Source organism: Xyrauchen texanus, chromosome 16 (genome assembly GCF_025860055.1).
Source record: "Xyrauchen texanus isolate HMW12.3.18 chromosome 16, RBS_HiC_50CHRs, whole genome shotgun sequence".
Lineage (NCBI taxonomy): Eukaryota > Metazoa > Chordata > Actinopteri > Cypriniformes > Catostomidae > Xyrauchen > Xyrauchen texanus.
This window is the reverse complement of record NC_068291.1, coordinates 43,482,995-43,509,937: the sequence shown is the minus strand read 5'-3', so window position 1 is coordinate 43,509,937 and position 26,943 is coordinate 43,482,995. Positions and strand designations below refer to the sequence as shown.

The 26,943-nt window shown below is 42.1% G+C and overlaps 1 protein-coding gene across 1 annotated transcript; it reads right to left on the bottom strand.

Annotated features, from left to right (window-relative positions):
- Window positions 1-290: 290 nt before the first annotated feature.
- On the bottom strand, window positions 291-26,256 carry LOC127657423 (uncharacterized protein C14orf132). Its single transcript, XM_052146197.1, has 2 exons — window positions 26,087-26,256; window positions 291-958 (listed from the first exon to the last, which is right to left on the bottom strand). The coding sequence occupies exons 1-2, from the start codon at window positions 26,111-26,113 to the stop codon at window positions 725-727; spliced, it is 261 nt and encodes an 86-aa protein (XP_052002157.1). The 5' UTR covers window positions 26,114-26,256; the 3' UTR covers window positions 291-724.
- Between the last annotated feature and the right edge of the window lie 687 nt (window positions 26,257-26,943).

Genomic DNA, 26,943 nt, shown 5'->3' with positions numbered 1-26,943 from the left:
GCAGTCTGCATATATGAAAATACACAAAAATAAAAAACAAAAATCGAAATTGCTTCTATTCAGCAAATACTCAGTAACATTATAATCATTACTGTCACTTTTACTTGATTAAAATACCATCATTTATCCCAACATAAGAGTCACTTTTTGAGCAAGTCCGCCACCATTTTAAATAGATCGATATAAACATTGAAACCACTTTTTCTCACAACTAAGGACTAGACGGTGCCATAAACATGTGAAACTTACATACCATGTTTGGCTCGTCAGCTTGAACAGAGAGTGAAACAGGAGCCATCAAACATTGTGTATCATATTTAATACACACGGCGTTATAGTGTTAAAAGTGTGAAATAAACTTTGACGTCACAGCTTGCTAGTTAAGAAATTGGGACTGTGCGTGCTCTTGTGTTGCAGTCAGCCAATCAGTTTAGCCATGATATCATTTTCCTGAGGCTCCAGATAAATGAGTCACATGTCATTTTACGGTTCAGGTGATTGGCTGAAATACAGTACTTCCAGGGCTGCATGCACCAGCCGAGCAACTGCCATTGAGATGAACGTGAATGCTAGCGGATAATGCTTTTCAGTTGTATTAGAACTCCTTTGTTAAAAGCATCTCCACCAATACGTGACTTTTGTCCTTTGGGATGCCATATGCAGTCTACAATTGTCTGTTAAGCCTTGTTGAGTTCCTCAACAAGGGGTCAGAAAGTAAAAGGGGTCAGAAAGTAAAAGCGTAAACCACTCCAACCACCACGATGTTTCCAATGGTGGCGATGATGGCAATCCACAGCCAGATGGCATCACTGGACACCTGGCGCTCCTCGTCCTGTTGCGCGGGTGCTGATGCAGGGGCTGCTGCGTTCACACTGGCCGATGAGTTAAAGAGATAGTTTTCTGTGCTGCAGTCATCAACGGGCGATGTGTCCATGAAAGCTCCGCTCATTACAGGAAGCTGAAAGACAAAGAATTGAATAATGTCAAGATTTAGTCATTATATCAAACTAGATACATTTAGATGGATATGTGAGTAGTGTTTTTGCAAAGTGGTTGCTATGTGGTTGCTATGGTGTTCTGAATGCATTTAGTGTGTTGTTATATAGTTACTAAGGTGTTATTGGTGGTTGTTAGGACAGTGCTTTGTGGTTGCTAGGGTGTTCTATATGGTTGCTAAGTTGTTCAATGTGGCAATTAGTGTGTTGCTAGGCAGTTGCTAAGGTGTTATTGGTGGTTGTTAGGACAGTTCTATGTGGTTGCTATGGTGTTCTGGATGTTGCTAAAGTGTTCTGTGTGGCTTTTAGAGTGTTGCTATGTGGTTGCTTGCTGGGGTATAGTAGGTGGTTGCTAAGGAGTTCTGAGTGGCTTTGAGTGTGTTGGAATGTGGTTACTATGGTTTTCTGAGTGTTTTTAGCATGTTGCTATGTGGTTGCTATGATGTTCAAGATGGTTGCTAAGGTGCTCTGTGTGGCTTTGCAGTTACAAGGGTGTTATGATTGGCTTGTAGTTTATTGCTATGCAGTTGCTAGGGTGTAATGTGTGGTTGTTAGTTCGAAACATATCGTGTTCGAAATGGTTGCTATGGTGTTTTGAGTGGCTTTTAGTATGTTGCTGTGTAGTTACCAGGGGGTTATTTGTGGTTGTTAAGGTGTTCTGTGTGGCTTTTAGTGTGTTGCTTGCTAGGGTGTAATGGGTGGTTGCTAAGGAATTCTGAGTGACTTTGAGTGCATTGCTATGTAGTTTCTAGGGTGTTCAGGAGTGGTTTTCAGTGCATTGCTTTGTGGCTTCTAGTGTGTTACTATGTAGTTGCTAGGGTGTTCTGATGGATTGCTAAGATGTTCTGAGTGACTTTGAGTGTGCAATTTGGTTGCTAGGGTATTATGCTTGTTAATATGTTGCTATATGCTTGCTATGGTGTTCTTAATTTTTTCTAAGTTGTTCTGAGTGGCTTTTAGTGTGCGATGTGGTTACTAGTGTGGTCTGGGTGGTTGTTAGGATGTTACTATTTAGTAACTAGGGTGTTAATGGTGGCTGTTAGGACAATACTTTGTGGGTTCTATGGTGTTCTGGATGTTTGCTATGGTGTTCTGTGTGGCTTTATGTGTGTTGCTACAGTACGTGGTTACTAATGTGTGCATTGCCATGTGGTTGCTACAGTGTTCTGGATGGTCGCTAAGATGTTCTAAATGTTTTTCAGCAATGTGGTTGCTAAGGTACTATGGGTGGTTGCTAGGACGTTAATATATGTTTACCTGGGTGTACTTGATGGTTTTTAGAATAATGCTCTGTGGTTGCTAAGATGTTCTGAGTGAACTTGAGTGTGCACCATGGTTGCTGGGTTATAATGGGTGGTTGTTAGAATGTTGTTATGTGTTTGCTAGTGTGTTCTGGATGGTTGCTAAGGTATTTTGAGTGGTTGTTAGGACATTACTATAAGGTTTCTTAGGTGTTCTGAGTGGCATCTAGTGAGTTGCGTTGCTTGGGTTTTATGGGTAGTTTTTAGGACAATGCTTGGTAGGGTGTTAAGTGTGGTTGCTAAGATGTTCTGAGTGACTTTGAGTGTGAAATTTGGTTGCTACGGTACTTTGGGTGGTTGTTAGGATGTTAATATATGGTTTCTGGGATGTTCCTCATGGTTTTTAGGATGATGCTCTGTGGATTCTCGGGTAATGAGTGGTAGCTAAGATGTTCTGAGTGGCATTGAGTGTGCACTATGGTTGCAGAGGTTTAGGATGTTGTTATGTGTTTTCTGGGGTGTTTTCGATGGTTGCTAAGGTTTTCTGTGTGGCTTTGAGTTTGTGATGTGGTTACTATGGTGGTGTGGGTGGTTGTTAGGATGTTGCTGTGTAGTTTCTAGAGTGTTCTGGATGGTTGCTATAATGTTCTGAATGGCTTTTAGTGTTTCTCTATGTGGTTGCTAGGGTGTTATGTGTGGTTGCTAAGGTGTCCTGAGTGGCTATAAGTGTGCGATGCGGTTGCTAGAAAGGTCTGCGAGGATGTTTCGAGGTGGTTGCTTAATGTGCCAAGTCAAACGAGCCCACCCCCATGTCTCTTTGATGTTCTGGTGTTTAGATATGGGTTTTTGTTTTACTTACGACTTTTTAACGTAAATTATATTCCTATAATCGCAGTGGATATTGTTGCAGGTGGTCAGGTTGAATGAGTATAAAGATGTGTTCACCCATCAAAACAATCTAAACACACACTTAACTACAGCAGAGAACGTTTCAAGAATGTAATTATTTTGGCCGAAAATATTCCCATACGTTTTAAAGGGAATTCTCAACTGTCTCAACACAACCATGGGAAATAAGGACTATGTTGCTGGCCTTAGGCGTATATTTCCACACACTCGAGACCCGAACAGGGAACTGGGGCTTAATTAATGCATGATAAATATTTAAGATGTTGGAAGTGAGAGTGATTTATTAGTTTAGACAATCGAAGCCACAAAAGTGCTGGTTGATTCTGAGTGCCTGAGAATACAGTCATTTAAAAAATAACACATAAATGCGGCTTTTATATAGTGTTTTTAGCTTTGGCTCAAGATCAAATATAGGCACATAAACTGCACAATAACATTATATTGAAAGATCCAGTACAGTCCCAAAGTTTTAAATGTTGGTGTCTTAGAGATACAGTTGGCTAGTGATATTTAAAGACTGGATATTTGTCTGTTTTCTCATCTCATGCTAAACTCTCTAGAATGATTAGGCAATTTAAGACCCTATTATTATCTTTAGCTCATGAAGGATGCTAGCTGGTACCCTTTAAGTGTGCATATATCAAAAACACTATGTACACAACAAGCAACATCTCCAGCATCAAACCAATCTAACCCTGATCTCCGGTGACTCTCATTTACATCATCTGTGCACTTCACTTGCATGCACTGTGTGCTACGACTTTAAATGTAATGCAAATGTTATGTAAACACTCCAATTTTTTAATCCTGATGGTTATTTATGAAGATTACGTGGTGCCAACTTCTGAGAAATAGATTTTGGTACAAACTTAAGTAGCTATGTGGCAAATAAATGTCATGTGCACAGAACATTAGCCTACAGCAAAAACGAGTTTTCCTGATAGCCGAGGTAGAGAAGTTATTTAAAGCCCTGAGCAGGTGTCGTGTTCCCCTGCATTCAACTCTTGCTGCCAACCACTGCCTGCATGCTCACAAAAATGATTCCCTAAGTCATGCTCAAGTAAGGAGCATAATCTGCTACTACAGATTTCTTGTTTTGGGGCAATTTTGGGGCTCATTTTAGGACTAGACAGAGTGTATTTGAGGATATTTGTGGAGAGCACGATTCACGTTTTCAATAGGCGAATTGATTTGAAACAATAACCTATAAACATTTAAAAGCAGATGTACCGTGATCTCTGAGGTAAATAAACAATGGCATATGAAGACATTTGTCCATGTTATTTCAACAACAAAGGGGCTCAAGTGTTTGGTATCATTGTAAAGAAAACTTTTCAGATTTTTTTAATGATATAGATTATGAAGCATTCTGAGACTCTCAGACTACAAAACTGCTGAAAAATCACAAAAAAGACCAAAATTTACGTTTTTTTCTTATTTATCTTATTTGACATTATATTTTTCTGGGTGTAAATAAGGTAGCTCCAACAAACTGCTTTTGTTTCGTTCCCAATCGTGCCAACTGTATTTGAGTACAATGTTTTGTTGATACGACAAAGCAATCAAAAGTTATAACATTACAAAAATTATTAATCATAATGTCCTAAAACGTCTCCTAGTGTCCAAACAAATAAACCATAATAATTGTACATAAGCACAACATAGACTTAAGGTTTGCACAGCATGCAGACATGATTTTAGCAATGAGATATCACAGAATGAGTTTCATTCTGTGTCATTTGAGTCATCATTGAGTCTGTGTCGTGTATTTGGCGCCATCTCCTGGTGGTCATATGTAACATTGTGCTTCATGTGGATTATCTAATGATCTATACATCTGATTATCTTGTGTGTGGACATTATATGTAATGCTTTGTGATATTTTATGTTCCGTTTATTTTTTGTGACGTTATATGTGAAAATGCAGTATATAAGAATAATTGTCAAAGACATCTAATTAGCTACTACTTGCTATATTTTTGTCTGTGAGTAAAACAAATATTTTAATTCTACTATTTGAAAGCTTTCCAACAACATATGACACATGGATATTTGATGAGTTTGATGTTTTTACTGATTGCAATAATACGTACAGTGCAATTTTAGTTTAATCGTCAAAACTGAACATTTCTGATTTATCTGCAAATTTCCAAGCACTTGTTCAGATTTCTTCATAATGTCTACATGCATTGGAAAGTTGAGCTTCTAAGCTTTCAAACGATACCTGTTTTGTGTTGTTCAAGACTGCAGTTATTGATTTTTTTGGGCCCGCCAGCAAGCCCATCCAAGCTTAAAAGGTTAAAAATGGTGTTTAAAGAACTACAGTACCCATGATCCTGCAGAGAAAGATGCACCAATCAGAGAATTGGGAAAACAATGTGCACCAAAGGAGCTCTGCAGAGACTAGAAAAGCAATAGTTTCTCAATTTGATTATGTCGTTGCAATGCTTCATGGGATTGTAGTTTATTCCCTCATTAAAGAAGTTAAGTGCTTATAACTTTGTCCTTTTGTCTGATTCTCAAATACTATTTTATTTCATATCAAAGTTTGCATTGTTGTGATTCACCTTGGAGTTGGTTGGTTTGGTTCATGTCTTTGAACACTTTTATGAAGTGTTTTATAGATTACTTCTGGAACCAAGACAGCTGAAATAGTGGACAGATGTCGTTGCATGTTTAATTTGTTTAATGCCAATTAAAGAAGGACAATGATTAAGTTGTGGAAAACAGTATTCCTGGTTGTTTACTGCACATTTGGGAAAATGAAGTAGGTCATCCATGCATCCATTTGATATTTCTTCATTGTGAAGAAAGAGAGAGAGTGAGATCTCCTTACAGTTTAGAGATTTCATGACTGTTTTAAATGAGTCATTTACACAATTATGTTTTTCCCTCCAGCAAGAGTCTCATGGTTTAATCATCTTTTAACATTATTTCTGCAAAATCATTGATCTTAAAAAGCCCATAGTATCGATATTAACATAGCTAATATCCATCCTTCTTAATACTTCAGTTCAGTTTTTTGTAATCTGATTGACAAACTATTTTTAACAGTTATTGTAGACTACATTTTAGAATTGCCACAGAGCTTGTGTATTCATCCGAGTTCACTTGATCAACAGTAGACTGTTCAGTGAGCCGTTCTAATGTTTGTGACAGGAAACTACAGCAGTGAAGAGGAAGTGTAATGAGCAGAGATGGAAACAGACCTTGAGCAACGAGATGACCGACTTAATCTAGAAAACTGTTGGAGGGCAAAAGTGATATTTTTTTACTCACGTCTGAACAGACAGACTGAGGGTACAGCAGACCGTCTGCTGAATATCAGTAATAATTTGAGGGAAGACATTTCTAGGAAATAATACCAGTTTCAGAAGAGCTTCATGAAAATGTACAAAGCAACTATAATCGAAGATTTAATCCCACACAGATTTAGATTAGGGATTATGATTGATTTCTACATATGCTATACACAGCAGGTTTGATAATCATGCCTTTGTTAATTTATTAATCATATCTCAGTACACCATTAGTGAAATTACACATCATTTTTTGGGATTATTATACAGTATATAATACATCCTAATGTACAGGTTTGTATGCTAAAAATGTTGTTGAAAAGACAGTAAACATACAGCAACTGCATATGTTGTTTTTCCTTTTTTGAAGCTATTCTGTAGAGGATTTACTTTGATGTTTAGGGTCATTGTCCTGCTGCATCACCCAACTTCTACTGAGCTTCAGCTGGCACACTGCCACCCTGACATTACCCTGCAGGATACCTTCATAAACGTTGGAATTAATTTCCCCCTCAATGATGGCAAGCAGCCCAGGCCCCGAAGCAGCCCCAAATCATGATGCTCCCTCCACCGTACTTCATTTCCGTTTTCATGTTGGTACGCGGTGCCCTTTTATGCCATACGTAGCGCTGTGTGTTCTTCCCAGACAATTCAACCTTAGTTTCATCAGTCCACAAAACATTCTTCCAGTAATGTTGTGAAGTGTCAAGGTGGTCTTTGGCAAACTTCAGGCAGCAATGCTTTTGTTGGAAAGCAGCGGCTTCGTTCGTGATGTCCTGCCATGAACACCATACCTAAGTTTTCTGTATTTGAACAATCAAGTTTTATAATTAACTTTAAGATTAATGACTAATGTCTTTGAAGTTCATCCTGGATTAACTGCAGGAGTTCACATAGATGCAATTGTCCTTTGTTAGTTGGAGGATGAACGCTTTTGTTGGCAATTAAATGATAGTCTATGTATTCTATTTCAAGAGTGAAGTCCATCAATAGACAAAGGTGATGCAGGCAGAGATCAATGAGGTGCATCACAGTTCAACCCGCAGGTCATTTCAGTGAGGTTTGTTGGGGTCCATCCTAAGACCAAGATACAGGCATTGGCATATGAAGTATCCGATGTCTTACAGTAAGGAGTTGGTATCAGTTCATCCTCTGAAGTCCATAGTAAATGACTGAAGTGATGTCTGGCTGGCACCGGCTGTAGCTTGTTGTCATCTCTCAGCGGCACATAGCAGTGGAGTCCGACACCAAGCATGAACAGAGCTGGATCTGGCCGGCTCTGGTAACCTCTGGATATGAATCAATGGAAACAAATAGAATATTATTATCATAGATGCCTGTAAAGATCTCCTCAAAGGGATGACACTTGACGCAGTGGCTCAAAGGTGAGGGTCTTTATTACTAACAATAACAATAACAACGTGCAAGGAGCACTCTATAAACAGCCAGCTTAATGACACAGCATAGTAACTCTCATGTCACTCTCTTTTCCCCGTGGAGGCCCTCTGGCTGACTTTTATGCCGCTCTCCCCGTGCTCACTGAAATTAGAGACAGGTGTTAGACATAATTTAGCTCAGGTGTGAGCGCCCTTACCACTTTTCTCTCCCGGACGGGCGCTTGACCACGCCCCCTCTGCCACATACCCCCACCGCCCGACTCAGGCCGGGGCGTCATCCGGCCTGTCTACCACTCCCCCCCCATTTCTGGAGAGGAAGTCGTGACAGCCATCTGCACCCCGGTCTGTGGAGCACCTTGAATTTAAAAGGCTGGAGGGCCAGATACCAACGGGTGATCCGGGCGTTAGTATCTTTCATGCGATGGAGCCACTGCAGTGGGGCGTGATCCGAGCAGAGGGTGAAGTCCCGCCCCAGCAGGTAGTAACGGAGGGTGAGGACCGCCCACTTGATGGCCAAACACTCCTTTTCCACAGTGCTGTACTTAGTCTCCCTTAAGGAGAGCTTACGGCTAATGTACAGCACCGGGCTCCTCCCCTCCACCACCTGCAGAGTACGCCCCCAGCCCTCTGTCTGAAGCGTCCGTCTGCAAAATAAAAGGAGAGAGAAGTCAGGTGCATGAACAAGCGGCCCCCACAAAGTCGCGGCTTTAACCTGCATAAACGCCTGTTGACACTGCTCCGACCATTGAATCGGATCTGGAGCCCCTTTTTAGTGAGGTCAGTCAGCGGGCTGGTGACGTCCGAATAATTAGGCACAAACCTTCTATAATAGCCAGCCAGCCCCAGGAACTGCCTCACCTCCTTTTTGGTCTTAGGTCTAGGGCAAGTCACTAATCGCCCGTGGTCTTATCAATTTGGGGACGCACCTGGCCATGACCCAAGTGGAACCCCAGATACCATACCTCCACACGCCCAATCGCACTTCTTAGGGTTTGCTGTGAGCCCTGCCCGCCGCTAGCGATCTCAGGACGGCCCTCAGATGTTGCATGTGCCGCTGCCAATCATTGCTATAAATGATAATATCATCTAAATAGGCAGCGGCGTACGTGGTGTGTGGTCTGAGGATCCGATCCATGAGGCGCTGAAACATGGCCGGAGCCCCAAACAAACCGAAAGGAAGCGTCACAAATTGGTGTAATCCAAACGGCGTAGCGAAGGCTGTTTTCTCACAGGACATTGGTGTCAAGGGGATCTGCCAATAACCCTTTGTTAAATCCAAGGTCATAAAAAAAAATCGAGCAGTACCTAACCGATCGAGCAGTTCATCAACACGGGGCATTGGGTACGTGTCAAATTTAGACACCGCGTTGACTTTTCTGTAATCCACACAGAATCGAACAGACCCATCACTCTTGGGAACAAGAACAACCGGGCTGGACCAATCACTGTGGGATTCCTCTATTACGCCCATATCAAGCATCGCATCTAATTCCTCCCGTACTATTTTCTTTTTATGTTCGGGTTAGCGATAGGTGGCAACGCACCACCGCGCCGGCTCGGTCTCGATGTGGTGCTGTATGATGTCTGTACGGCCCGGTAGAGGGAAAACACATCCGCAAATTCCTTTTGTAATTCGGAAACCTCTGTGAGTTGACGCGGTGAGAGGTGGTCTCCACAAGTAACCGGAGTGTTAAGATTGTAGTTTTTGTTTACCTCCGGTCCGAGCTCCGCCCTCTCGGAACTACCGTGGCCAACGTCACAGAGGCCGCCTCCTCCCTCCACAATTTCAGGAGGTTGAGGTGATAAATTTGACGTCGCCCCTCTATCGGTACGTTTAACTTCATAATCGAGATCCCCTACTCGTCGTGTGACCTCAAAGGGTCCTTGCCACTTGGCGAGTAATTTAGAGCTCGATGTTGGGAGTAATCTGAGTACCTTATCTCCGGTGCAAATTCCGTAGCCGAGCACCCCTGTCATACAGCCGGCGTTGGCGTTCTTGAGCTTGGAGCAAATTCTCCTGTGTTAGTCAGCCCCAGTGTGTGGAGTTTTGCTCTAAGATCGAGAACGAACTGAATTTCATTTTTGCTATTAGAAGGTCCCTCCTCCCAAGCTTCGCGGATGGCGTCAAGGACACCGCGGGGCGTCGCCCGTACAGCAGCTCAAGCAGGGAGAACCCTGTGGAGGCTTGTGGGACCTCTCGTACTGCAAACAACAGGGGTCTAGCCACTTATCCCAATTTCTAGCGTCATCGGTATGCAATTTACTGAATCATGTTCTTGAGCGTTTTATTAAATCGTTCCACTAGGCCATCAGTCTGCGGATGGTAAGCGCTAGTGCTTGAATCGATTTAATGCCCAAGAGCTCGTAAAGTTCGCGAAGTGTTACGTGACATAAAAGTTGTACCTTGATCGGTGAGGATTTCTTTCGGAATCCCCACCGGGAGATTATCTTGAAGAGTGCCCCTGCAACACTACGTGCGGAGATGTTGCTCAGAGGCACTGCTTCCGGATATCGCGTCGCGTAATCCACTAGGACTAACACGAAGCGATGTCCGCGTGCTGACCGTTCTAATGGCCCGACGAGGTCCATCCCAATTCTTTCGAAGGGACCTCGATTAATGGTAGAGAGCGCAATGGCGCTTTTGGGGTGGCGGTGGGTTTACCAGCTGACATTCACGGCACGCCGCACACCACCTGCGGGCGTCACCGCCAATGCCCGGCCAATAGAAGCGGGCTATTAGATGGAGAAGTGTTTTCCGTTCCCCTAGGTGACCGGCCATAGGATTATAGTGAGCCGCCTGGAAAACCATTTCCAGCGGCTCTGTGGAATCAATAATTGTGTTACTTCCTCCTTTGTTTGAGCGTCCTCGTCACTCTATATAACCGATCTCTAATCATGGCAAAATATGGGTATGCAATGGCGATGCCCGGCGGAGCTGTTGACCATCAATTACTCTCACTTGGTCAAGAGCATGTTTAAGGGTTTAGATCCCGTGACTGCTCTAGAGGAAGTCCCCTCAGGGAATTCCCTGAGAGGAGGCGGCCACCTCGCCCTTCCCTCGTCATTCCGAGCAGCCGAGGACGGCCCGGCTCCGCCTCCCCTGCCAAAGCATCGCACACCGCACACCTCTTTATGCAGGACCCATCCGCACAAATACCCTCTAAAATATCTTTAAAATTCGGCCAATCAGTACCCAAGATTAGCGGATGGGTGAGTGCGGAACTAACCGCTGCCTCCACACTATGGTTTTTTCCCTGAATTTAATCGCCAAAGTCACCATGGGATACTTGTGAACATCCCCATGCACACACCTCACCCTCACCAGTTTAGCTAAACCCAAAGCCCGGGTTGAACCAAGCGTTGGTGGATGGTGGTCTGATTGCAGCCGGTATCCAGCAAAGCTTGGTAAATACCCCTGATCCTTACGGAATCCGGTATGCTCCAGCCCGATAGGGGGCAGCCTGCGGGACGTCGGAGACCCGCACCACCGTCCCCACCTCCATCAGCGGACACTGATCCCGGAAGTGGTCCGGGTCTCCGCACCTCCAACAGGCCGGCCCAGGCGTTGCGGCCGCACTTGTGCTGGCGAGCGCCCCACCTGAGGAGGAGGCGGCTGAAAGACGGGGAATGGGAGGGTACATTCTCCCAAGGCCGGGAAGCTGGTCTCTGGAACCCTCCACGCCTGCGCGGGGCAGGAACGGGCCCTGGGGAGAGAACAGAAGGAGAGAACATAGGGGAGGGGCGAGGGCAGGGGCAGACACAAGGGAAGGGGAGAGAGAGAGAGACAGAAGAGGGCTCGTCCGCCCTCGGGATCGCCGCCAGATGGTCCTCTGCAAGACGAACGGCTTCCTCCACCGACGCCGGGCGGTGGCACTGGACCCACTCCGCCATTTTCCAGGGCAGCCGTTGACCAAATTGCTCCAGTACCACTTGATTGATAACACCCTCGACGGCGCGGTCCCCATGAGCAGCCACCTCCGACAGGCGTCCCGGAGCCGTTGGGCAAATGCGAACGGGCGATCGGACTTTTCCAACTTCATGCCCCGGAAGAGCTGACGATTCTCTTCCGGGCTCCGACCGACCCGTTGCAAAATGGCTCTTTTTAGGTCTGTATAGGCCAGGAGGTTAGTTGCTGGCAGTTGTGAGCCACGAGTTGAGCTTCCCCAGACAGGAGAGGAACTCCCATTGTTCATGCGGCCAGCCCCAGATTTCTGCCGTTCGCTCAAACAAATCAAGAAAGGCCTCAGGATCATCTGCTACCCCCATCTTCTGTAACGTGGGCGGGGGCAGCGTGGAGCGGGTGTCCGGGGTCGCGGCTGTGGCCGGCGCGGCCTCCTGGCTGAGGAGGCTCCGGATGGCGTGCCGATCCTCTGCCTGAGCCCGCATGATCTCAAAAAACTGGCGATCCTGGTCCTACCGGACCTCAAGCAGGGATTGTTGGTGGCTCTGGTGTAGTGTTGCGAGGGACTGCAGGACCGCCGTCAGCTGGGAGGACTCTACGGGGCGACCCATCTCTATACTTGGATGAACCAATCCCGGGTTTCGCCACCAGTGTAAAGATCTCCTCCAAGGGATGACACTTGACGCAGTGGCTCAAAGGTGAGGGTCTTTATTACTAACAATAACAATAACAACGTGCAAGGAGCATTCTATAAACAGCCAGCTTAATGACACAGCATAGTAACTCTCATGTCACTCTCTTTTCCACGTGGAGGCCCTCTGGCTGACTTTTATGCCGCTCTCCCTGTGCTCACTGAAATTAGAGACAGGTGTTAGACATAATTTAGCTCAGGTGCAAGCGCCCTTACCGCTTTTCTCTCCTGGACGGGCGCTTGACCACGCCCCCGCTGCCACAATGCCATTCAATTTAATGCTTATAGAGTTATAGATCATGGTGAATGTTTCTGGTTCCGGCAGGTCTAACTAAACAGCCTCATTGTGAGTTGATGGATAAATTAGGTGTATGTCTGGCTAAATAGACCAGTCTTTAGACTAGACTTAAAAAGAGTGAGTGTGTCTGAGTCCCGAACAGTGTTAGGGAGACTATTCCATAGTTTAGGAGCCAAATAGGAAAAGGATCTACCACCTTTCATGGGTTTTGATATTCTATGATCTATTAACAGGCCAGAATTTTGCGATCGTAATGAACGTGATGGAATATAGTGAATCAGAAGGTCACTTAAGTACTGCAACAATGATAAAATGGGGCTAATATGATCATATTTCTTGGTTATAATCAGCACTCTGGCAGCTGCAGTTTTAACCAAATTAAAGTGTATTTCTGAACTTGCATTTCTGGACATCCTCCCAGTAATGCAATACAATAATCTAGTCTTGAGGTCATGAATGCATGAATATATTTTTCGGCATCAGCAAACAGAGAGCATGTGTTGGGGGGGCAACACGATCAAGAGTGCTAGAGAAGACTGGTTTTATATTTTCTTTTATTACATCAAGTTCTTCTAGACTTTTTACTTACTGAGAATGTGAGACAACTCTGGAAGATTATTAATGAAACTATCTTTAGTGGTCGAAAAAATAGTTCTACCTGAACAATAGTTTGGTGTAGATTGAGTATCAACATAAACTCCATATTACAGAATTAAATCTAGCATATGATTATGGCGATGAGTTGGTCCTGTCACATTTTGTCTGACTCCAAGAGAGTTGAGAATATCAATAAATGCTAATCCCAATGTGTAATTTTCATTATTTATGTGAATGTTGCAGTCACCAGCTAATTAAAGCAAATTCACCAAGGAAACCAGAATTAGTGCTGGGTGATCTATACACTTTAGCAAGGACAAAAGATGACAGAGATGTTTTATTTATATCTCACGGTGCCACATTAAGCATTATTAGTTCAAAAGACTTACATTTATATCCTGTCCTCTGAGTAACACCAAGCAATTCACTATAAATTGTAGCAACACCTCATGGACCCTTCAGACGAGGCTCATGTTTATAACAATAACCCGGGGGAGTAGATTTATTTAAACTAATATATTAATCCGGTATAAACCAGGTTTCAGTCAAACAGAGCACATCCAAAATATGATGTTTATCTTAAATTGTTATTATTATTTCTTTCAAGTTTGTAAATTTTAACTGTTCGGGGAACAGACACAGTCTCTATATGATATCTGGGTGATACAGTCTCAATGTGTTGTAGTTTATGTGATCTTTGTGACGTCTTAAGAAGGCTAGCAGACGTTCGTATTATCCAGTTTGTCTGCTTCCTGACCTGGGCCCCAGTAAGTCAAATACTGTCACTATTAAGACTATAAGCCAAATTACAAGAGAGGAGAGTGGTACCTTCCATGAAAGGATGGAGTCTGTCTCTCTTTAGCAGGTCAGGTCTACCTAAAAAACTCTTCCAATTGTCTATAAATCCTATGCTATTCTCTGCACACCTCTCAGACATCCAGCCATTCAGTGACACTAATCTATTATAAACCTTGTCACCATGACGGGCAGGGAGGGGGCCCAAACATATTAAAGTGTCTGGCACCATTTTTGTAAGTTCACACACCTCTTTAACATTATCTCTAGTGATCTCCGACTGGCAAAGCAGACATCATTAGTGTCGACATGAATATCATAAAAAAAAATCTACTTTAAGTATTAGCTGGCATCTGTATATTTAATCTGATGTCAGATGCTCTTGCACACAAAATGCATTTAACAATGCAGGAATGTGGCGTTGCTTTGCTGAGCGAGTATGCTGCCGAGTTGTCATCCAATCGCCCTGCTGCGGAGGCTCTAGATCTGGAACCAAAGTGTGTATGTTGGTTGCTGTCCTACCCGCAAACAAAACAGCATCTACCAGGTTCTCTTTCTCACTGACCTCTATGTGTGTCTCTAGCTCATTAAACTTCTCCGTCAGCCTGAATAATTCCTTAAATTTATCACATGTGAATCCCTCACTGCTGATGTAAGAAGCTATAGTAAACATGTGGCATATAATGCAGGATGAAATAACATGAGCGGCTGCCATGACTTACCACAATTGTTTGTTGTTGTTATGGTTGTTCTTGAGTGGTGAGGATTTGAGATCGATGTGGTTCCTAATCACAAGATGTTTGAGATTGATATAATAATCCATATAAAAATGGATGCATGCAGTCAAGACGCGAGATGTAGACAAGTGGAAAAAATTGGAAAAAGAAAAAAACGAGGTAAACGTGTGCACGCGGTACAATACACACAGATGAAACAGTAGAAAAGCGAAAAACCCGAAGCACGTGGAAAAATGGCAAAAGATACAATTATAAATATATAAGAATAAGCAATGCTAAGTAGGCTAGCAAGCTACAAACACTTGTGCAGCATTCCGTCAGCAACACTTTGAACAGAGATGTTAACCAGTTCCAGTGATTCCTTCAAGTCTTTAGCTGTCACTCTTGGGCTCTTTTTTACCTCATTTGGCATTCTGCGGTTTCCCTTTGAGTCATCTTGACTGGACGGCCACTTCTAGAGAGAGTACCTATAGTACCAAATTGTCTCCATTTATAGACAGTTTGTCTAACTGTGGACAGATGAATATCTAACGGCCACTTCTAGTGAGAGTACCTATAGTACCAAATTGTCTCCATTTATAGACAGTTTGTCTACCTGTGGACAGATGAATATCTAACGGCCACTTCTAGAGAGAGTACCTATAGTACTAAATTGTCTCCATTTATAGACAGTTTGTCTCACTGTGTACAGATGAATATCTAACGGCCACTTCTAGAGAGAGTACCTATAGTACTAAATCATCTCCATTTATAGACAGTTTGTCTAACTGTGGACAGATGAATATCTAAGCTCTTCAGCATGAATAGCAACAGTTCTTGATCGTAGGTCTTCTGAAATCTGTTTTTGAGAGGCTTGGTCCATATGTGTGATAGAAAACTCAAAATGTTTGAGTGATTTTTATAAGTCAAAGTAACTTTAAACCACACCTCCAATCTCGTTTCATTAATTGGATCCTAACTCTATAAATGTCCTAACTCTAATTAGTTTTCTTTTTTGTGTTGTTTTTTTTTTTTGTTGTCTTTAGCCTAGGGATTCACTTACATTTCCACAGCACTTTGAATGTTTAATGGGGTGTGTTCAATAAACACATGAAAGATTATAATTGTTTGTGTGTTGTTAGCTTAAGCACATTGTGTTCGTCTATACTTGTGACTTTCATGAAGATGAGATCCCATTTTTATGAGCAATTCATCCAGGAAATCAGCTAAGGGTTCACATACTTTTTCTTTCCACTGTTGCTCTTTTATTTATAATATTATTTATAATAATATTAATAGATTTTTCATTAACCAACCTGACCCCAACCTGAAGTAATGCTGGAAAAACTGACCAAAACCTGACCCGAACCCAGCAAAGACCAATTAAGTAAAGTGTTCTTTCAAAGTTTTATTTTATAACATTGCATTAAACATTGCAGGGAGGTTTATATCTGACAACTGAATGATTTTAGATTGATTATTGACAGACAGCAGGGTTGCAGAAAGCACAATGTAACATAGAGGTTAAGACAACGTTAGGGGAACGTTCTCCAAACATTAAGGTAACATTCTATATCTGTAATAATATTTATTGATCTTTAATATTAATATTTCACACAGATACATTACTTAACAACACTCTAACCTATATATATATATATATATATATATATATATATATACAGTATATATACATTTATAGGCACAGAAGAGACTGTAAAGCTCATATATATACATTGTATATGCATTTTATTTATTATTCAAGTGTATTAATGAAAAGAGTTTGACACACGTGAACTATGACGTGGTGAGATGATTAGTGATGCTTCATCAAACTGCAATCTGTGATGAATAAAGGTTTTGTCCTCCTCTTCAGCACTTTGACTCAATAGTGCTCTCGGAGATTCAATAAGTCGACAATGGCATGAATCAGAGATAAGGGGAAAGATGATTTGAATAATAACTTGGCCCTGTTTCCTGCAGCCTGCCATTAAAGGCTCTTTAGAGACGCTAATGCCAGCAGGCAATTTGGCATTCAAACACAGACCTTAGAAAGCAGAGATGATGAATGCTTCCTGTAGAAAACACATTTCTGGTGGTACAAAGGTACAGTGATGTATCAGGTGGTATTACTGTGGTACTTTGATATATAACAATGACACTGAATGGTTTCCTTGCAAAAATGTACTGGGGTGGCACCACATGGTAGAATGATATCTACATGATCCAAGGTAACATGTGTTAAACATTATATCAAACACACTAGCAATGCGCTACAAACCCCTCAGAACACTTTGGAAACTGCATAGCAATGCCCTGGCAACTATCCACAACACCTTAACCTCATGGTTGGGAGTTTTGCATGGGCAGTCGCCACTCACATTTCCTTCTGAAAAATGTACAAATCTATGAATCACGGCTAGAAGCCAAATATAGTAAGAACGAGAGGTCTGCACTGCTTGCATAATTTATAAGTGTGCGGACTTTCCTCTTGAAGTGTAAAGTTGACTATAGCCTTGAGTGGTGACCCCTGAGAGGGGATCTGGAGGTCATGTCTATTTTTGAGTTAAACAGTATTGAACTGCCCCTTCAGGTCACTTCATTCTACTCCACTGAGACACAACAACACATCACAGCTCTTCCAAATAAAAGTACTGTGCTTATTTCACTAACACATCCAGGTCATTTGGTTGAACATTTCTCTGCTGTTGATCTTTGATACAAGAAACATTTGAAAAAACATGTTTTATTACCATTGTACATATCCAGAAAAACATGCTAAACCCATTTATGGTACCATAAAAAACTAAACAAAACATGGTATCACCACAGTGGCGGTTCTTGCTTGAATGGCGCTCTGGGCGAACCCCCACCTCCAAGTAAACTTTAATCCAGAATACATGATATTAACATGGTGCATATAAAAACTCATGGTAAAACCAAGGTACTTCCATGGTTCCATGATGCTTCCACCATTGTGTCCTTGAGTCCACTTAATTCCAGGTTGCTCCGGGGGGTATTGTCCCTGTAATAAGTGCACTGTAAGTCTCTTTGGATAAAAGCATCTACTAGATGCATACATGTAAATGTACACTATTGTGTACCCCCCTCGTTCCGCCAAAACAGTGCCAACCCCACAATTGTAAAGAGTGGTTATCTGAGTTACCGTAGACATTGTCAGCTCGAACCAGTCCGAACCGGCATTTTCGTCCACAGATCTGCCGCTCACTGGATGTTTTTTGTTTTTGGCACCATTCAGAGTAAATTCTAGAGACTGTTGTGAGTGAAAATCCCAGAAATACTCAAACCAGCCCGTCTGACACCAACAAACATCCAAGCGATTATCTAATCAGCCAATCGTGTGGCAGCAGTGCATAAAATCATGCAGATACAGGTCAGGAGCTTCAGTTAATGTTCACATCAACCATCAGAATGGGGAAAAATGGACAGTTGCATGATTGTTGGTTTCAGACGGCTGGTTTGAGTATTTCTGGGATTGTCACACACAACAGTCTCTAGAATTTACTCTGAATGGTGCCAAAAACAAAAAACATCCAGTGAGCGGCAGTTCTGTGGACGGAAATGCCTTGTTCATGAGAGAGGTCAACAGAGAAATTGGTAAAACCATGATACTTCCATTGTACAATGTCAAAAAACATGGTAACACCATGCTACTTTCTGGTTTGTAAATGACATAAATCTGTTATTGATACAAAAAAATAAGCATGCTACTTTTAGTACTTTTTTGCATCTCAAACCCCACTAGTGAAGTTTTAAGCATCAGGCATCATAAGAGCAAATCTAATCTATTACTCTGTTAAATAAAGTTGTTATTTTCTTGACTGCGCTCTCGGCTGTCTCACAGCAAGTCTTGTTTTTAGCAGTAAGACAACAGGTCGGGGTGTCACACGCGTGGGTTTTGTTGTGGCTTTGAGGGAGGTCATGTCAGACAGTACAATGCCACATTGTATTTCCACACTGAGAAATGAAGCCATGAGGCTCAATGAGAGAGAATTTACAGCGAGCAGAACACACGTATCAACCATCACCATAACAAGCCTCACAGCAGGACGTCTGCAGAGTCTACAGCGTCTCGGATCCAAACTGCATGCTATGAAATCCAATTTGCAATTTGTGTGTGCGATGAAGTCTGGTCCACTTTGCAGTTTATTAAAAAACGATCTTGTCTTGAGAACTTTCAGTTAAAATCTGCCATCATTGACTCTTGCCTTTAGTGTGTTCACTGATTTACCCATCAGCTATTACAAATATATGATAATATTGAAAATTAAGTTTGGAACACAGAATTCTTAAACTTTTCATTTTTAGATGTTTCTGTGCTACATTCACGTTGTGTTCAGAATTACTGTTATTATGGGATGGCAACGAGATTCCACTCTGAGTTGAAGAATGATTGTTTTTATGGCAACACTACTAAACAATTTAAAACAAGTTAAAATACCTACCAGTGCTGAAGATGTAATCCAAAGTATTTATATTATGTAACTGACCTTGAGTAATCTAACAGATTACATTACAGATTACATTTTAGAGCATGTATTCTGTAATCTGTAGTGGAATACATTTGAAAAGTAACCCTCCAAACCAGGGCTGGACTGGTAATCTGGCATACCGGGCAATTTCCCGGTGGGCCGACGTACTTTTGGGACGATCTGGGGTGTAATGGCCATCAGGAGAACCGAGCAGGCTGGTGGTTTGGCCACAAAACGTGCAAGCACAATGAGGTGCAGCGTAATGCAGAACGGACCACAAAACGGCGTCGCAATATACAGAAAATGACCCCCCCCCCCGGGCCGATTTCTCTTCCCAGTCCAGCCCTGCTCCCAACCCTGCATATCTGGTAGCTTTCTATTCACGATTTTATTTTAAAAAGGGAAACGTCAATGAACAAATTTGGATTACCATTCTATATTTATTTTTTTAATACAAATGACAGATGTGAGTTAATATCCTTCAACCCCGTAAACTCTGGTGCATTTTTGGGCTGCCATCCACAATGTTTCACACTCAATTTTAACAGTTCACCATTCACACATGCCAAAAATTGGTCCCATTTAACCGCCCCAAAAATAAAAAAAAGACTCAGATTCGTCATAAATAATAATGCATGTGTTTATAATATTATGATAAACAGATTTTTGTTGTTGTCCTAATTTTGTAAGCATGTAATTCTGGTTCTGTTCACTCTACCTCACTTTGAAAAGTCTCATTTTATTCCACTAGATGGCAGAAAGCACTGGAATGCGCTCTAATGCATTTTAGCCCTCACAGATGTGCTTGTCCATAGACATTCAGGCTAATTTTCAGTTCAAGCACCATCCTCATTATTTCATTGTTTTTTCATTATTTATTTGTTTTGTGATGCTTTTCTTTCTGGATGGCAGATTTTGTCCTGGACATCTAAGATACAACACTGGGTTATTCAGCCAAGCAAACTCACAGACAAGTAATAATTTGGTCATTTTTGAGAGAAAAACTGATATAAAGTTTTTGCTATTTGGGGCTTACAGCAGCAGTTATCAGAGCATAAAAAAGACATTTATTTTTGAAGAAATCATAATTGATGTTGTGCTTTTTTTGACAATGTTTTGAACTGTGGTATAAGGGCAACAAAATTAACTGTACAGTTACATTTCTGAGAATGAGAGCTTTCATTTGATATATGACTTGGGGGGCTAATTTTCAATGCAAATGATTAGATGGCTTATTTTGTTATTTTACGTTTCGTAAATGCAGAAGAGATAAAAGAAAAGTTCAGATTCTAAGTGTAACGGGAGCCAGCTGGTAGATAGCTGTGCAGTGTGTAAACATCACTCTCCTGACCTCAAGAGGTGCGCTAGCGACTGACGCTAGAGGCTGTAGCCTTTAGCATCCTTGTTAGAGCACCCGCCTCCCACGCTGGAGATGTTGGTTCGAGTCCCGTACCGAGCGGGTAGAACAAGAGCGTCACATAAGCTTTCAAATGATAGGGTTAGACTTATGTATGCCAGACTTATGTATTTGGAGACTTTGACGGTTTAAGCGTAAACCTTTATTTTCCCCACGATATAGCGTCCCACAAAGGGGCTTTGGACCCGCCGGTGGGTCCATAGAGTTTAGTAATATGGTTCCCTAGTGTCGTTCCAAATCGGTTTGTTTTTCCTTCTCCAGTGGAACACGAACACATCCATTGTACATCAGATGACTTGAAATATGGTGCACGAATCGTATTGATTCCATTTTTGGAGCATGTTCGTTGGTTGGTTGATTTTTCTCAAAGGGAATAAAAGTCGTACGTTTTTGCACGGGCCAACATGCACAATTTCTCACAATCTTTCCATCTGGTTAACTCGTACAAATTATTACGAGTTCAGGATGAGATTGGGTTGACTCAAAACCTTATCGTTACCATGTGACAACTAGACCCGGTCTCCACTATACTGTTTATTTGCTAGCTATGCACCTGAAACAAAACCGAATATCTTTTGAAGATTTAAAGTCACGATCGTTGCAAACTGAGCTGGTGCTGCTCTTGCCACATCCCCTTGTTTAGGATTTCACTTTAAAGTGGAAAGTACTATTACTGACATGTATCTGTGGCTATTCGGCTACTTCGTGCTTGCAGCAATAAACAAAGTAAAGAGAACATTCACATTGGGTTCACTGGACTGATGTCTTGTGGGGTTTGATGTGACACATTTGATCTCACGTTGAAATCTCGGGCTGCTGCGAGACTCGCCTCCCTTTCCCTAAATGATGAAGTGACTTCTCAAAAGTTCTGATTATCCAGCACCTGCTGTTCAGTTGCGTTGTTGTCGCTGTGGTTATGCCAGTGGGAGTCGCATTTATTGCATTCAAATCAAAGCGTTCTGAGGTGAAGTTTGTGAACAAGTGTTTATCACAGTTCATGAAATATTTCCTCTGCTAAGTTAATGGTGTGCTGCATTCATTTGCAATCGCTCATGTGTTATCTTCGCATCCAAAAGTCATCAAAAGAAAAATAGGAGCAATTGTTCACCCTCGTGGAGAGCATCTGCATTTCAAAGACTACATCAACGGTGAGATGAAATACAATCAATCTTTTATTGACTCTTTGAGTCTTATTGCCTGCAGTCTGTAAAAACTGCTTGTTCTCTTTCAGTGAGATGTGAGTTTTCTGCCTCCACTGTGATGGATGCTCTACCAGGTTTTTTTTTGCCTGGTGAAAAATCACTTTAGTTTTAACTTAAAGCTGAAGTGTGGGATTTCTGGACCACTAGAGTAACCAACAATTGAAAAAATTATAATTGTTTCCTAACAGGTTTCCTGAACACTCCCACTGTTTTCCATTGGTTGATTAAACAGATTGTCCCGCCCCAAAGTCACACCATTGGTTGAGCCAAAGGTTGTTTTGTTGGGCTGGTTGGGACGCTATGGAATATGGATATGAAATATGGGTACTCGCATTATATTAGGTGTCTTTAACTACTATGTACTTAAAGGGGTAGTTCACCCAAAAACTAAACTCCTCCCATGATTGACTCACCTTTAATCCATCCCAGATGTGTTTGACTTTCCTTCTTCAGCAGAACCGAAATGAAGATTTTTACAAGCACATTTCAGCTCTGTTTGTCCAAACAATGGACATAAACAGGTGCCACAAGGCTGCTGGCTGTTTGACAGTCCAAAAGTCATATTTAGGCAGGGCCGTAACCACAATTTACTTTGAGGTAATAATCAGATATGGCCAGATTGTCCCCCCAATAACTGATATCCTTATTGCTGTTCTGCTGCAGTCCTTTATGCACCGCTGTCTAATTGTCATTAAGTTGTTTCAGGAATAACATAAAGGTTTAAAAAAAGTTACATTTTTAGCGTGCGCAGTAGTCTAACACCGCTCTTCAATGTCATATGAGCTAGCCAATCAAATCGATGAAGGCGGGACTTCAATTCCAGTGCTGCGCATTAGCAAGCGGTTCAGGTTAAGAGCGTTTGAGTCCTGTAAGATGTAAGTATCTAACTAAACATGCAGTATTTGACCACTGTTTTACGATTGAAATGTGGTACCGACCGACGTTCATTTCCAAGGGTGCAAATTATTCTCCATTTGGCGAAATTCACCGCTTTGAATTGAAAATATGTCACGTAAGTGATCGGTGTGTCATTTTCAGCGAATCAGGCTTAAGACAAAGAGTGAATGGGTGTACGTGGTAGAGCAGGGGTTCTCAACTGGGGGGCGGTACCTCCAAGAGTCGCTGAGGAGAAAATTAGTAGAGAGGAAGGCATTAGGTTACAAATGGTGGGTGTTAATACATTTATGCATTTGGCAGACACTTTTATCCAAAGCGACTTACAGTGCCCTTATTACAGGGACAATCCCCCCGGAGCAACCTGGAGTTAAGTGCCTTGCTCAAGGACACAATGGTGGTGGCTGTGGGATTCAAACCGGCGACCTTCTGATTAAGAGTTATGTGCTTTAGCCCACTACACCACTACCACTCCTCCTATAACTCTAAAGTTCCTATTGCATTAAAAAGTTTATCAGTTGGTTCTCAATTATAAGGGTTGGTATGCATTTGTACCTGATTTTGAAGTCTAGCGATGCATCTGAAGTATCTGGTTTAGCAGCGGCATATACACAGGTGGAGGCACAACCTCAGCTAATGCACATGTGTGACTCTGTAGATGGATTCGGCTCAATGGAAAGAGCAGCGCGAGCGCAAAGAAGGTGCATTTTTACTCAATGAGGGACAACATGAGGGCAGTAAATCATTTTGTGTATTTTCTTTTTGCAATCCAGCTGACACAGTCATGTCATTACAGATGCATCAGTGGTTAAAAGCAATTCAAATTATATTCATCTTTTCTTTGAGACAGCACAAAAAGAAAGAACTGATGACTGAAATAGGCAAATTGCTACCAATGCAGACACATTGTTTGTCCTTAAAAATACAGATCCTTTATAACAAGCAAATCCTTTATTCAGAAAAGTATTGCATTCGGCGCCTTTACTATATCAAAGGACCGAAGAGGACTATTATATCTGTGGTCTCAACACCCGCGACCCCCCCACCCCCAAAATGGGTTGTTCCACCCCAAATGTTCAAGACATGGTTTCTTGGTATTTAGGCAGCATAAAAGTAATCACGAATCCAGTCGATCAATTAATGTCTTCAGAAGCAAATCAATAGGTTTGTATATTAAAAAAATGTGACGTCATGTGACGTTAGTGCAATGTAGCGCTTTGTATGCTACAGATGAATGAACGTCACTTGAGTGTCAGGTCATTTCAAACAGCAATACAGCAACGATTTAAAGTAAAAACGTTTTAATTATCCATTTGTTTCTTACACCAACCTATCGGTTTGCTTCAGAAGACATTCACTGATCGACTAGAGTTGTGTGGATTACTTTTAAGCTGCCTAAATATGACTTTTGGACCCTCAAACAGCCAGGAGACCAGGGGCGTTTCTAGAGACTCTGGGGGCCCCAGGCAGAAAGGGCCTTTTCCTTTTCCTCTCATTTAATTGCCGCTCTGAAACTACGAAACCTTTGACAGCAAGCTCGTAGCATGGGGGCCACTTTAGGGGGGTTCCGGACATGTGATTGCAGAGTCTTTTACCATCAAATAATTTAAGGGGGTTCCATGTTGTCGTTGCTGTGGTCCAATGTAATAGCCTTCCTTGAGGGGGCCCCCTTCCAGCATGGGGCCCCAGGTTTGCCTACCCAGTTGCAACGTCTCTGCAAGAGACTTTCATTGTTTGGACAAACAGAGCTGAAATGTGCTTATAAAAATCTTCACTTCGGTTCTGCTGAAGAAGGAAAGTCATACACATCTGGGATGGATGGATGAATGGATGGATGGTGAGTCGATCAAGAGAGGGTTTGCATTTTTGGGTGAACTATTCCTTTAAGCATTTGATACAATGTACTCAATATGTAAATCTGTGTAGTTGCACTGCACATTTAAAGTACCTGCATTCAATTACATACATAAATAACCTGTACCTCAACCTCAGCAACAGCTTATGTACATTTTTGGAGAATTTTGCAGAACAACATGTAGTAAAATAATAAATACATTGCATTGTTTGTATTTTCATTTTTGTACATAGAAGTTAAAGACACCTCATATAAATGTATATCACACAATTGTGGCTTTATATCTTGCAGTTGTGACTTTATAATGTCTATAACGTCTTATAACGATATAAAGTCTCAGTTGCAAATGGAAAACCTTTTCTGTGAGTGAACATGGTAACTTGAAGACTGTGCAATGCTCTATGCTATATGCAGGGATGGATTACCGACTGGGCCAGTGGGGCCAGTGCCCAGGGGCCCTTGACTACCAGGGAGCCCTTGACAGCCCGGGGGTGCCTTAGGCTTTAAGGCTGTGCGATCTAGTTTGGTGATCCCCTCCGCTTGAAAACCCTTTTGGGCATGAACAATGACCTCGCCACCCTCCACCCCACCCCCCCAATAACTGTTGGGTAGAGGGGGGCCCTTGGAGATAATTGGCCCCAGAGCCTTTGCAAGTCATAATCCGTCCCTGGCTATATGTTGTAATTTGTATATTATTAAAACAGTTCTTCAGATGTGATAATTGTGGAATGGACTGTTTCACGAAACCCAAGAGGACGCTATGCGAACAAAATGAGTCAATTGCCGACATTAAGATTATAGAGCTACAACATTTAAGTTTATATAATAGCCCGAATTTTGACCTCGAGATCTTTGACTTTTTTAAAGTAGACTTCGGTATCCTGGGAAATGGGAGTACATTTTGAGACATTATCGAGACATCATGTGACATCGCTTGGGTGTTTTAGAACAGTTTTTATGAGATAAAACTGAAATGCATCTGCACACAGCGTTGTTTTATTTCAATGCTTTTTTGCCTTGATGCAGCACCTGTTGTAGAAGTGTTGGATGTGCGTGCATTCCCCCTCTCCCTGTTTTGTTTTTGTAAGAGAAACATCTGAGAAGCACGAGACTTCGGCAAAATTCTCTCATTGCTGTCTAGACAAACACATGAGACATTCCACTTCCATGTGACCAAATCAGTTCAAGTGAAGTTTAAGTTTGACAGTCAACATTTGCCAATAGATATTCCAAAAAGCTGCCAAAATAACTCAAATCATCTCTCTTATTGGTTAAAGATCTTTAACCTCTCACATGCTGCACCAGGTTACTAGGTAGATTTGCATGTAAAGCGTAAATGTGCATTAATGCATGATGTTAAAATGCAGAAACCAAACCATGTCATACCTGCGCAGCCATAAATGAAAGATCCATGATGATAAATAGAGTTTAATCCCCTGATCTGAATGTGTCTTCAGTTCCTCATGGGATTTTCACCGAAGGATTCCTGCAGAGATTCCAAACATTCTCATTGATGGAGGCAAGTGGTTCTTCAGCCATAATTCAATTGTGAAAATCTCGAACGAGTGAACAGGGAGAGACCAGCACACAGAGTGAAACCACCAACAGTGTTCTCTCGCTCTCTCTCATTCTATCTCTCTCTCTCTCTCTCATTCTATCTCTCTCTAACTCTCTCTCTCTCATTCTCTCTCTCTCTAACTCTCTCTCTCTCTCATTCTGTCTCTCTCTCTCTCACACGCACTCTTCCTCTGTCTTTCTCTCTCTCATTCTATCTCTAACTCTCTCTCTCTAACTCTCTCTCTCTCTCTCATTCTGTCTCTCTCTAACTCTCTCTCTCTCTCTCTCTCATTCTGTCTCTCTCTCTCTCTCACACGCACTCTTCCTCTGTCTTTCTCTCTCTCATTCTATCTCTAACTCTCTCTCTCTCTAACTCTCTCTCTCTCTCATTCTGTCTCTCTCTCTCTCTCACAAGCACTCTTCCTCTGTCTTTCTCTCATTCTATCTCTCTCTCTTTCTCTCTCTTATTCTATCTCTCTCTCATTCTATCTCTCTGTCTCTCTCTCAGCAGGGATTTCTGTTCATGTCAAATCTTGTCATGCATCACACTTATCATGGATGAACGATTTTAGAGTCGGAATTACTGAATGTGTTTGCCGGTGACTCTCACGAAACCTGTCAAGAACATGTACAGGTCATAATTCACACCGAAATCAAAAGAAATTAATAAGAGATGACAGAAATGA